The 14002-nt window shown below is 41.3% G+C and overlaps 1 protein-coding gene across 1 annotated transcript; it reads right to left on the reverse strand.

Annotated features, from left to right (window-relative positions):
* Positions 1–1037: 1037 nt before the first annotated feature.
* On the reverse strand, positions 1038–12861 carry LOC103447971 (uncharacterized). The gene is made up of 7 exons (XM_008387196.4): positions 12565–12861; positions 12320–12403; positions 11507–11656; positions 10322–10395; positions 10084–10202; positions 2077–2160; positions 1038–1712 (listed from the first exon to the last, which is right to left on the reverse strand). The coding sequence occupies exons 2-7, from the start codon at positions 12324–12326 to the stop codon at positions 1661–1663; spliced, it is 486 nt and encodes a 161-aa protein (XP_008385418.1). The 5' UTR covers positions 12327–12403; positions 12565–12861; the 3' UTR covers positions 1038–1660.
* Between the last annotated feature and the right edge of the window lie 1141 nt (positions 12862–14002).

Below are 14002 nucleotides of genomic sequence, written 5' to 3' on the forward strand. Positions count from 1 at the left end.
TAAATACCACCAGACTTTGACGGACTCTTTTTATATCCAAATTGAATACAACCTGCATTTCACTAATTCAATTAAAATCTTAATTGAATACCCATAAATTTTCAAACTCTTTTAAAATCTCACATAATCCTAATTGAATACAACCCCGTATATCAGCTACTTGACTTCAAACTAGACACATTGAACCTCACCGTCAAGCATCCATCCCTAAAAAAGATGTGTTTTTTCGAATCACAATTTTTTTTGCTGGCTCTTGCCATAGAACTAACAATTCCCTCCGTCGGTTCTTTCCCTCCGCCGATCCTGCGCCCCCCCCCCCGGCGCGTGTGTTTTGATAACCTTCCGTGCACTTTTGCCCCTTTGCTGAAGTTGTCTGCACCTAAGTTTCTTATTTTCCTACCCCTCTCGACTAATTAACCTTTTCACCAATGGATTTCTAGTGTGGGAATTCACCCCCTCCCCTCCTTTCTTTAGCATGGTACCAACTTCTTATCCTTGGTTGGTAAATCTGGCAATCAAATTTTGTATACAGAATTTTTCGTTATTCGTTTATCTACGTGGCGCCAACTAAGATCACACGTAAGCAAAACTCATGCCACGTCAACAAACAGATCAGATGTTGGCAATGTGAGACTCGGAAGTCAAGTAATAATGTTAACTTTAGGTGTAGGGTTGGCACTGAGAATTTAGAGGTCCTAGGCAAGCCTTTGAAGTGAGGCTCTAGAGTTATCTCACCTCCTACCTTTTGTAAATTGATATGTATAAAAAAGAATTCGATAAATACATGAAAAAAGTCTATTTCTACGTCAAATGTCATAAAAATTAATATAAAAAGAATAAAGATATACAAACATTACTTAAATATTATACATCTCGCGTTTATAGAAGTAAATGTATTAATTAAGTTTACATAATCCAATTTTTCAACTAATTCTTTTCATTTGATAAAATGGCTAACCCATTCAATCTTTCTTGTGACATAGTTGATCAAAGATAAGATTTGTACAATTTAAAATACTTCTTTCTACAAAAGCTACTGTACTGTTATTGTTTGACAAAATTATATAAAACAATCAAATCTTACAAATGTTCGGTTCAGCCGCTCAGCTCAATGAGTTATTGTATTTAGACAAAAACTCAAAGTCTGTAAATTTTTATTTGAACAAACACAAGATTTGAAATATTATTATTTTATTACACACATAGAGATAGATATATATATATATATATATATATATATATATATATATATATATATATATCTCCACGTTAAGCCTAACTTTATTATATGGCTAAGAGATTTCAAGGGGTACTCCACGTCATAGAACAAGTGGAGGAAATAATATATTTTTAAGTTTCTTCCCTTATTTTATGACACGGAGTACCAGCTTAAATACCGGACATTGAAAAACTTCTCCATATGACCAATGTATTTCATGGGTCACGGGCTAACAACTAATTTCCAGTTAAATTCAAGACGTTCGCTAATCTACGCTCGGCCGCTGGCCATTCACTTCTTCATTGTGGTTTTTTCTAAGTACATTAAAATATTAGACACACCCACATTAGGCATACCGACAGGTCGATTTCCACAAACGCAACATGAAACTTGACCGGGAGAACCATATTACTGTAGTAATATGCCCCGCTACTCGCTGGCTTAGTCCTTTTTCCTGCTCTCCATTCCCTGCTTCAAGGACTCCAACCTTTTCCTGCACAGTTATTGCAATGCTATTGAGGATAGAGGTCCATACAATACTTAGACTGTATGATGAACAGGTGATGGCTCATCAAATATGAATCAATTGGCATGGTTGCACGGATAATACAAAGATTTAACTATAAGGAAGAAAAAAAGTTTACAAACTGAATTAGTTAAGCATTATAGTTCATAAAATACTGAATCTATCAACCGATTATTCACAAATTCCGAAGAAAGAGAAAGGAAATCTAGAAACCGTCATCTTTTACCAATAGACGTACATGTGCAGTAGAGAGCAATCAAGTATTGGTTGTCAATAAAAAAAACCTTTCAAGTTTACTCACGAAAATTCAATTATTTGCAAGATAACATACTTGGTATCTGTAAGGCGACCATGCAAACTCCATCTCTGGCGAAATCCGTCTATGCCTTCAAGTCCACTAGCAAGAATCAAACGCCTATAGAAACATAATGATTTCCAAAGTCAATTAATGCTTAAGATTCATATAAATAAAGGCGATAAAGCAAAGACATACTAAAACAATTATGGTTCTATAAAGATAAAAGGACAACAGTACCAGTGTTATCCATAGCACAGGGTAATCAGAAGACTTTAAGATTTCAAATACAACACGAAAAGGTACTTATGCAAGTTTTAGATCATTTAGCTCTCTACAAAGCTTATCCACAGAGCTTTTAAAAGGGTATAGCTTAGGCAGACAACCAAGAAAATCATACTTGGAAGTTGGAACTAAAGCTTGTAAACAACTCTGGAAATTTGCAATTTTTGTGAACTCCTGAAACATACAACAACAACAACAAAGTCTTTTCTCACTAAGTGGGGTCGGCTATATGAATCCTAGAACGCCATTGCGCGCGGTTTTGTGTCATATCCTCCGTTAGATCCAACTACTCTAAGTCTTTTCTTAGGGTCTCTTCCAAAGTTTTCCTAGGTCTACCTCTACCCCTTCGGCCCTGAACCTCTATCCCGTAGTCCCATCTTCGAACCGGAGCGTCAGTAGGCCTTCTTTGTACATTTCCAAACCCATTTTGTGTACGTGTTGATGTTTCACCGCCCAACATTCTGTGCCATACAGCATCGCCGGCCTTATTGCCGTCCTATAAAATTTTCCCTTAAGCTTTAGTGGCCTACGACGGTTACACAACACGCCGGAAGCACTCTTCCACTTCATCCATCCAGCTTGTATTCTATGGTTGAGATCTCCATCTAATTCTCCGTTCTTTTGCAAGATAGATCCTAGGTAGCGAAAACGGTCGCTCTTTGGTATTTCCTGATCTCCGATCCTCACCCCTAACTCATTTTGGCCTCCATTTGCAATGAACTTGCACTCCATATATTCTGTCTTTGATCGGCTTAGGCGAAGACCTTTAGATTCCAACACTTCTCTCCAAAAGTTAAGCTTCGCATTTACCCCTCCTGAGTTTCATCTATCAACACTATATTGTCTGCGAAAAGCATACACCAAGGAATATCATCTTGAATATGTCCTGTTAACTCATCCATTACCAACGCAAAAAGGTAAGGACTTAAAGATTGTTGATGCACAAAATCAGTGAGGACTTTGGTACAACAGAGAGTATTAAGTTTGTGATCTTCGCTAGATTGCTCTGGTCATTAGTGTGGATAAGTATGTAAATGGATAGAGACAGGAAAGCAAACAAAAGATGTACGTGGTTCACCCAGATTGGCTACGTCCACGGAGTAGAGGAGTTCTCATTAATTGTGAAGGGTTTATGCAAGTACATAGGTTCAAGCTCTCCTTTAGTGAGTACAAGTGAATGATTTAGTACAAATGACATAGGTTCAGGCTCTCGTCTTCACTTGCCTTAACTGTCTCATAGGTAGATGTGGCATCTTCTCTGGAAGTACGCTTCCTCCATCCAGGGGTGGTATCTTTAATTGGTGGAGATGCACAAGGTAATGTATCAATTTCACTTGAAGCTTACTTGTAGTTTCAGGCTTGGTCAAGCGCGATACAAACCATGTAGTAGGAGTCCCTCAAGTCGCCGAGCTAGGGGATCTGCTGAAAGAGGTGACAGACAAGGTAAGCAATCAGAGCTCCAAGCAATCAGTCCCAGATCAGAAGTTTGATTTCGAGTTCCGGCTGATTGTTCTCATTCTCCCTATCTTGCAGGCAGCATGAAGGATAAAGAGAAGAAAAGGAGAATATATGATATGAGATACTTTTGCTTTTGAAGAAGTAACTTTCCGCAGGCTTATTCTTGAACTGGGCTGGAGGATTTTTTGGTTTCCTCCAGAGTATAAGGCCGACTGAAGAATTTGAGGGTCAAAACACGTCCATCAAATCTAGAGTACGTTCGACCTTGCTGATATGGGATACTTTTGCTGTTGACAAAGTAGTGGATGTATCGGCACGTGTTCTCTTATGCTTGTCTCCACATGCTTCCTTGTATCCTTTTCACTTTCCTTATCTGTTCCTCAGGCAGATGTGGTATCTTCTCTGGAAGCATAAGATGTTGAAGATGGGTACTCGAGAGCAATGCCAAGTAAGTAATCAGGTAAGGGGTTCCAGGCAGTTAGTTCCTGACTGGAAGCTTGATTCCAAGTGCTAACTGATTGCTCTCTTTCTCCTTGTCTTGCAGGTAAGAACAAGGCCAAAGGAAAAGACAGGGAAAAAGCATGATATGGGATACTCTTGCTTTTAACCCTAATGATATGAGATATTCTTGCTCTGGTGTAGCTTGTTTGCAGAGGTATTATCGGGGGGAAAGAAAGCTGAGTATTTCGAGAGGCTTCGTTGGGAGTGCCCTCTCAGATATGAGGAAGGGTTGAGCATTTTTGCAGGTCTGCCTGTCCGTTGAGGATGGAGGTCGACATATATAGGAGTTTCCCTAACAACAAGTAGTAATGCTATTCCTTTACCCTGCTTGATCATAGCACGGTAGTGGGAGCTGCCAACTTCACGTGTGTCAGAGCACTTTGAAAAAGTGATCTGTGGTATCTGGAAAGCTGATGTTGCGTGTGAAGATTACAGACAAGCTTTATCCAAGGAAATCTGGCTCTCGAAGTTGAGAAAGCGGTGCCTCTTCGGTTTTCGTACAAGCAATCCTGTTGGAGATCTGGCTCTCGAGATTCGGAAAACGGTGCCTCTTCGATTTTTGAGAGAGCAATCCTGCGGGGAGTCTAGCTCTCGAGATTCGAAGAGCGGTGTCTCTTCGATTTTTGAGAAAGTAATCATGTTGGGAGTCTGGCTCTCGAGATTTGGAGGACGGTGTCTCTTCGATTTTGGAGCAAGCAATCTTGTTGGGAGTGTTTTCTCGAATGTAAGTAAAGGTTGGGCATGTTTGCTAGTCTACCTTGCCACAGAGCACAGAGGTCGACACACAAGGACTTTCCAATTATCCAGCAGCAGTGCTGTTCCTTTACCCTTGTAGGTAATAATATGGTAGCTAGACCTTCAAAATTTATGTATCTAAACTTTGTTAGTGCTGTTTCTTTGCTATTCTTTTACCCTTCTTGGTCATAGCGATGTAGTGGGAGCTGCAAGCTTCACGTGTCTAAACTTTGTCAGAGATCTTTGGCAAAGTTATCTATGGTACCCATGAGCTGATGGTGCGTGTGGAAAGTGGATGATTGAACAGTAAGATTCACGTGCTTTCTACTTCACCAGAAATCTTCAACAGAATGCCCGTAATTTCAGCAAAGCTGAGTGTGCATGTGACAGGTGCTGACAAGGCTGAAAAAAGCAGGTGCCTCTTCGATTTCTGAGATCGGCCCTCGTGGTCTCTGAGCAGCCCAGCTTTTGAGAAAGCAAGCGCCTCTTCGATTTCTGAGATCGGCCTTCGTGGTCTTTGAGCAGCCCAGCTTTTGAGAAAGCAAGCGCCTCTTCGATTTCTGAGATCGGCCTTCGTGGTCTTTGAGCAGCCCAGCTTTTGAGAAAGCAAACGCCTCTTCAATTTCTGAGATCGGCCCTCGTGGTCTCTGAGCAGCCCAGCTTTTGAGAAAGCAAACGCCTCTTCGATTTCTGGGCAGGCGCCTCTTCGATTTCTGAAGCTCCGTCGAGTGCAGATTTTTATAGAGGCTGGCATTAAGTTCCAAAGCACACTTGAATCTTCACCAGTAGAAGCTCCCTTCTTGCACTTCTAAGATCTTGATTTGTCCGACCTCTTCTCTCTTCAACACCTTTGAAAATGTCTAGCCCCTCCGACCGTCGTTTTGACTTGAACCTCGTTGAAGAGGCAGCCACGCCTTCTCCAGACAACATATAGCGCCCATCCTTCTTATCTCCTACTGGTCCGCTTACCGTTGGGGATTCCGTGATGAAGAAAGATATGACTGCTGCGGTGGTGGCCAGGAACCTTCTCACTCCCAAAGATAACAGACTACTTTCCAAACGGTCTGATGAGTTGGCTGTTAAGGATTCTATGGCTCTAAGTGTTCAGTGTGCAGGTTCTGTGTCTAATATGGCCCAGCGCCTATTTGCTCGAACCCGCCAAGTTGAATCATTGGCAGCTGAAGTGATGAGTCTTAAACAAGAGATTAGAGGGCTCAAGCATGAGAATAAACAGTTGCACCGGCTCGCACATGAGTATGCTACAAACATGAAGAGGAAGCTTGACCAGATGAAGGAATCTGATGGTCAGGTTTTACTTGATCATCAGCGGTTTGTGGGTTTGTTCCAAAGGCATTTATTGCCTTCGTCTTCTGGGGCTGTACCGCGTACTGAAGCTCCAAATGATCAACCTTCGATGCCTCCTCCTTCTAGGGTTCTGTCCAGTACTGAGGCTCCGAATGATCCCCCTCCGGTGCCTTCTCTTTTTGGGGCTCTACCGACTGCTGAGACTTCTCCTAAGCAACCTTTGTGAAGGCTCCCTCTTGTTTGTTTATTTTGACTCATGTATATGTACATATTTGTAACTTATCGGAGATATCAATAAATAAGTTTTGCTTCATTTCAACGTATTGTGTTAAATACACCAAAGCCTTCTTCACTGAGTGGGGTCGGCTATATGAATCTTAGAACGCCATTGTGCTCGGTCATGTGTCATGTCCTCCGTTAGATCCAAATACTCTAAGTCTTTTCTTAGAGTCTCTTCCAAAGTTTTCCTAGGTCTTCCTCTACCCCTCCGGCCCTAAACCTCTGTCCCGTAGTCGCATCTTCTAACCGGAGCGTCAGTAGGCCTTCTTTGCACATGTCCAAACCACCGTAACCGATTTTCTCTCAATTTTCCTACAATTTCGGCTACTCCTACTTTACCTCGGATATCCTCATTCCTAATCTTATCCTTTCTCGTGTGCCCATACATCCAACGAAGCATCCTCATCTCCGCTACACCCATTTTGTGTACGTGTTGATGCTTCACCGCCCAACATTCTGTGCCATACAGCATCGCCGGCCTTATTGCTGTCCTATAAAATTTTCCCTTGAGCTTCAGTGGCATACGGCGGTCACACAACACGCCGGATGCACTCTTCCACTTCATTCATCCAGCTTGTATTCTATGGTTGAGATCTCCATCTAATTCTCCGTTCTTTTGCAAGATAGATCCTAAGTAGCGAAAACGATCGCTCTTTGGTATTTCCTGATCTCCGATCCTCACCCCTAACTCATTTTGGCCTCCATTTGCACTGAACTTGCACTCCATATATTCTGTCTTTGATAGGCTTAGGCGAAGACCTTTAGATTCCAACACTTCTCTCCAAAGGTTAAGCTTCGCATTTACCCCTTCCTGGGTTTCATCTATCAACACTATATCGTCTGCGAAAAGCATACACCAAGGAATATCATCTTGAATATGTCCTGTTAACTCATCCATTACCAACGCAAAAAGGTAAGGACTTAAGGATGAGCCTTGATGTAATCCTACAGTTATGGGGAAGCTTTCGGTTTGTCCTTCATGAGTTCTTACGGCAGTCTTTGCTCCTTCATACATATCCTTTATAGCTTGGATATATGCTACTCGTATTCCTTTCTTCTCTAAAATCCTCCAAAGAATGTCTCTTGGGACCCTATCATACGCTTTTTCCAAATCTATAAAGACCATGTGTAAATCCTTTTTCCCATCTCTATATCTTTCCATCAATCTTCGTAAGAGATAGATTGCCTCCATGGTTGAGCGCCCTGGCATGAACCCGAATTGGTTGTCCGAAACCCGTGTCTCTTGCCTCAATCTATGCTCAATGACTCTCTCCCAGAGCTTCATTATATGGCTCATTAGCTTAATACCCCTATAGTTCATGCAATTTTGTACGTCGCCCTTATTCTTGTAGATAGGCACCAAAGTGCTCTTTCGCCACTCAGTTGGCATCTTCTTCGTTTTCAAAATCCTATTGAAAAGGTCAGTGAGCCATGCTATACCTGTCTCTCCCAAGACTTTCCACACTTCGATCGGTATATCGTCTGGGCCCACTGCTTTTCTATGCTTCATCTTCTTCAAAGCTACAACCACTTCTTCCTTCCGGATTCGACGATAAAAGGAGTAGTTTCTACACTCTTCTGAGTTACTCAACTCCCCTAAAGAAGTACTCCTTTCATGTCCTTCATTGAAAAGATTATGAAAATAACCTCTCCATCTGTCTTTGACCGCATTCTCTGTAGCAAGAACCTTTCCATCCTCATCCTTGATGCACCTCACTTGGTTTAGGTCCCTTGTCTTCTTTTCCCTTGCTCTAGCTAGTTTATAGATATCCAACTCTCCTTCTTTGGTATCTAGTCGCTTATACATGTCGTCATAAGCCGCTAACTTAGCTTCTCTCACAGCTTTCTTCGCCTTTTGCTTCGCTCTTCTATACCTTTCACCATTTTCATCGGTCCTGTCCTTGTATAAGGCTTTACAACATTCCTTCTTAGCCTTCACCTTTGTTTGTACCTCCTCGTTCCACCACCAAGATTCCTTTTGGTGTGGGGCAAAGCCCTTGGACTCTCCTAATACCTCTTTTGCTACTTTTCGGATACAACTAGCCATGGAATTCCACATTTGGCTAGCTTCCCCCTCTCTATCCCACCCACACTGGGTGATTACTTTCTCTTTGAAAATGGCTTGTTTTTCTCCTTTTAGATTCCACCATCTAGTCCTTGGGCACTTCCAAGTCTTGTTCTTTTTTCTCACTCTTTTGATATGTACATCCATCACCAACAAGCGATGTTGATTAGCCAAGCTCTCTCCCGGTATAACTTTGCAATCCTTACAAGTTATACGATCCCCTTTCCTCATTAGAAGAAAATCTATTTGTGTTTTTGACGACCCACTCTTGTAGGTGATCACATGTTCTTCTCTCTTCTTAAAGAAGGTGTTGGCTAAGAAGAGATCATATGCCATTGCAAAATCCAAGATAGCTTCCCCATCCTCGTTTCTCTCCCCAAAACCATGACCACCATGAAAATCTCTATAGTTGCCTGTCTCCCTACCCACGTGTCCATTTAAATCTCCTCCTATAAATAACTTCTCCGTCTGGGCAATTCCTTGCACCAAGTCTCCAAGGTCTTCCCAAAATTTCTCCTTCGAACTTGTATCCAACCCTACTTGAGGTGCGTACGCACTAATGACATTGATGAGTTCTTGTCCTATTACAATCTTGATTGCCATGATTCTATCTCCTACCCTCTTGACATCTACAACATCTTGTGTCAAGGTCTTGTCCACGATGATGCCAACACCGTTTCTCGTTCTACTTGTGCCCGAATACCAAAGTTTAAACCCTGAGTTTTCTAGATCCTTTGCCTTAAGACCAACCCACTTAGTTTCTTGTAAGCACATAATATTTATCCCTCTCCTCACCATAACTTCCACTACTTCCATAGATTTTCCTGTTAAGGTTCCTATATTCCACGTTCCTAAACGCATTCTACTCTCTTGAACTCTACCCTTCTGTCCTAGCTTCTTCACCCTCCCCCGTCCAATAGGATCAAAGTACTTCTTTTGTGTGTCCTGTGTAAAGTTGATAGGAGCATATACTCCCAAACAACTTTGAGTGGAGTCGTTCGAAAAGAAGTTTCTATGGCCCCCTTGCTCATTTCACACTGCATCCGGGTGCCGATGGAGATACAGCGACCCTTGCTCACTTATCACTGTGCTCGGGCCACACAGCGCGCCACTTACGGGTGACACCCTAGCTTTAGCGCGATTTCGTTCTGGATTCATTTTCATAAGGATTCGACGTAAGCAAAAACTAACCATAGGGAATTATATAACTATAAACCTATTGGCAGATGCATAGCGCACACGAACGTGTGAATGAATGAATCAAGGAACCATTGTCAGGAAGACTACTACAAAAAGGAAATAAGGAGGAAGCTAGGCTGACTGGTGAGACCTACAACTCGTTGCTAGAACTAAAACACTACATGATAGTACAACTATCAAGCAAGGACCCCTACACTAACCATTTGAGAACATACCTATCTAATGATGTGACCTCTTTTTCGAGTTGAGAAGCTCTTTCCTTTGCTTCATTTAAAGGCATTGATAACCCTAGTTTGCGCTCACTGTCCTGAAGTCGTTTTCTTAGTTCCCTATCCTGCAATTCAGTGCGAAAAAAAAACGAAACAGCAGAAAATCAAATAATCAATCCTACCTCAATACACGAAATGAACATTGTAGAGATGCAGAATACAGAATTCATAGTAAACATCTCACCCTTTTTTCAGTGCACTGTTTATACATAACAAGCTCATCTTGACAGAAGGGCTCAATATCATTGATTTGCAGGCCTGCAGTGTAAAGCATAATCACTACAATATACTACCTACCAACAAAACTTTATGGTAATCAGGAAAGTAACATATGATCATAGGTGTCTCTGTGACAATTTTTCCAACAGTCAAGAAACTGGGTCAGCCTATGTATATTTTTAACAATGTTTTAAGAGGTGAAGGCGTAGGTGAGTCGTTTCATGAATAACCCTGCCTAGGTGAAAGCCTTGAGGCGTGAGGCAAAGCCTTACAGGACCTAAAATTTAATCAACAATCAAACAAGCAATCAAACTGACCAGTGACCATATTAAAATTAGAATACTAAAAACCTTACATGAATTTTGAAACAAATAGTGGTGGTGTGGATAATTTTGGAACAAATTGAGGTATGAGATTGGGGTAAAATTGGGGAATTGGGTGAATTGTAAATGGGAGAACCCGGTATTGGGATGGGGAAGAAGGGGGGACCTGCTAGGGGTCATAAAAAAAAAATTTAGACTCGGCCAAAACAACATCGTTTTGGGGTACTCTTAAAAAAAAAAAAAAAAACCCCAATCTTTCTTCTTCTTCGTGGTCATTTTCTTCGTGAAGACGCCACTGCAGCACAACACAGAGCCAGCCCAGCCTTTGACTTCGAGGGTCCCAGGAAATTTCAAGCAAGGATTCGGATCGATGAAGGGTCCTGGGAACTCCCAGCCAAATGCCTCAGGCGCGCCTCAGCCACCTAAGCACGCCTCAACCACATCTAGGCAAGTTTAAGCCTTCTTCCACGGGCGTAGGTGTTTCCACCTCCGCCCCGCCTCCAAAGCCGCCTAGGCGTGCCCCGAGGCGCATTTTTTAAAACATTTTATTAGGATGTAAAAAGGGGATATAAACAAAAAGTTCAATCAACTTTTAACGGGGTCACTTGTAGATCCAGCTTTGGTATAGACTGGAAGAAGATGTTGACTTGTACATACTGAATTTCAGGGTTATTGACAAGGACTACGGATAACCCCAATTCCAATTACTTTAAAGGCTTAACACAGTGATGACCTACAGACTAGGAATTTGAAACACTCTCATTTTGAATTTTGGAAAAAGCAGACTCCTCAAAATATCACAACAGAAATAAAAGCACAGAACTTACACAAAAATAGATTCCTCAAAACCCCGTCGCACAAGTCAACACCTTCAAGCACATGAGAAGCAATTTCTGGTGGAATAACTGGTGATGGTGGGCCTGTCATCAGGTCATCGCCGACCATAATAGTTTCCTCCATAGATGGCTGTGAATCAACTGAAGCCCAAAAAGGGAACAACAAAATGATGATTATAACTCAGTCACAATTTAGACAATAATCATTGCCTTGAAAATTTTCCGTCATTCTCATCAATACAAAAAAGGAAAAAGGAAAACATAACAAGATATTTTTGGACATGAAGTATTTCGATTGAGGTGAAAACCTCAAAGAAAGAGCTTGTTATTAATTGTGCAGACTGCAGGCAATAATTGAACAATCCGATACTGGAAAAACGCCATCAAGTAGCTGTTTCTAGGCAATGGTTTTTCCAAAACTCTTAATCAATTCAATAATGTGGAACAACCCCTAACCATCCATCAATAGATTAATGCTGAGAAAAAAATAATAAAGATGTGGAATGAGCCCTTGTCAAAGAAGAGTTCCCTTTTTTCAAATTTCATTTCCAAGCCACCGGAACCCAAAATCTCTAAGCATCAAATAGCCTATGCCAATTTATGTCTCAGCATATTTCTACATACAGGCAAGTATAATAAAGAAAGAAATCGTCCCGAGTGTAAAAAGTATAGACAATATGGGAAAATCAGACCGTTACTGCAGCACTAAGGGGTAATTTTCATCAATTAACGCATATGAAAAGTAAAAATCGTAAGAACGAACACACATAAATTACACACCAATGTAACAGTCTAGGCACATACCATCCATGGCTGCCTTCTTGTTTGTGACTTTCCACGAACACAACCCAAGCCCAAACAGACTTAAGTACCAAAAATCAGGCCAACCTGGAAATCAACGAAATGAAAGAAAATTGAGTAATTCTGTGAAGAGTGGTTGGGGCATTTCATCAAACACATTGAGGGCATTGGGACTCTCGTCCAAACCCAATTAAATCAGGTTGTCTGGATAATGTGAAGTGTGATGATAGAGGGAGAAAAGAACCAACCGGTAGGTAGTAGCAGAAATTGCAGTAAGGATTGATCAAAGCTACTTGTCGATACTGATGGAGGAGGAGCACTTCAATGACCAGAGACTGGTATTGTCATGAAGGGAGGCGTTCTCAAGTAGCAGCCGTTGGATCAGTTTCCAAGATTGCGATTAGAATTTTATTTATTATTTATTTATTTTTTTAACAAACAATATTATTACTAAGAGCACTTTCACTATAGGAAGCTTTTGGCCGCAGCTTAATCTTCTTGAATAAACAGTAACTGACATAGTAATTGTTAAGTGCATATCCACCTCTAAATTGTCAGGCAATTAGTATTAAAATATTGATATTTTTCATTTTTTAAAATAATAAAAGATAACATTATTTTTGGGGTGTGCTATCCACACACCCCTTTTTATTTCTCACATACTCCTTGTTAATTTCTGTCTGTTGATTGTTTTCAATTCATCCGATCCGACGCCCGAAAATCAAAAAGGTGTGGGAGAAGTAAAAAGGGATATGTGGATATCACACCCCTTATTTTTAATTTTGGATAATAATAAAAAAGTGGTTGAAAGTATTTGAAAATATTTGAATATAGTGTAAAGTGGAAGAACATGGCTAGGTAAATATAGAGTGGCGATTATTGCTTGACTTCTCCATGGGGCTCGCCTTGGGTTGAATTGCCTAAGTGGGCTGGAGTGTTTTGGGGAGTGAATTGGGTTGCCTATCCCTAAGCCTAAGTAATGGTGGAGTTGCTCTTCAATGATTCAGTGTAATTGATTGTCACACTTTCTCTAGACCCAACCGCAACCATGGCAGACTGACACACCCTAACCCAAAAGGTCCACCTAGACTTCGAATCGAGCTGTGCTGGCCGACACCGGGAGGTGACGAAGGCATAAGTGTAGTGATGTGGAAAATGTGAGTAAATTTAAACCTAAAAGTGCCTAAATGCAAGAGTGGGCATGTGAACGGGAATGAACCAATTTCACACGTAATGTTAGCACATAAGTATAGTAAAAACAGGGTTCTAAAAATCGGCCTAAGCGCTGGGCGTGGTGGTACCGATGTGATTAGGTCCAAATCGTTAAGAAAAATCGGGGAGCTGTTAGGCGCCCGCCTAGGCGCTCTTAGGCGGGCTGGGCGGTCTAGGCGGAGGTCTGGGCGGAGTGAAATGATTTTCTGGGAAGAAATTCCAAACAGACCAAGAATCACTAAAGCTTTCTCCCGCTTCGACTCCCTCTCTCTGTGCACCACGATTTTCTTAGCTGTCTCGACTCAGTCTCTTTGAAATCCATCGAAGAAGGAGTACTTACAACTCAAAATAGAAGAAGAGAAAAAAAATGGAGAATTTATAGAGGAAAAATGGAAAGAAAAACAAGAAGAAGAGGAAATGGAAAGAAGACGAAGATGATGAGGAAAAGGAAATAATAAAAAAGAATATAAAGTT

This window comes from Malus domestica, chromosome 11, assembly GCF_042453785.1.
Source record: "Malus domestica chromosome 11, GDT2T_hap1".
Taxonomy (NCBI): domain Eukaryota; kingdom Viridiplantae; phylum Streptophyta; class Magnoliopsida; order Rosales; family Rosaceae; genus Malus; species Malus domestica.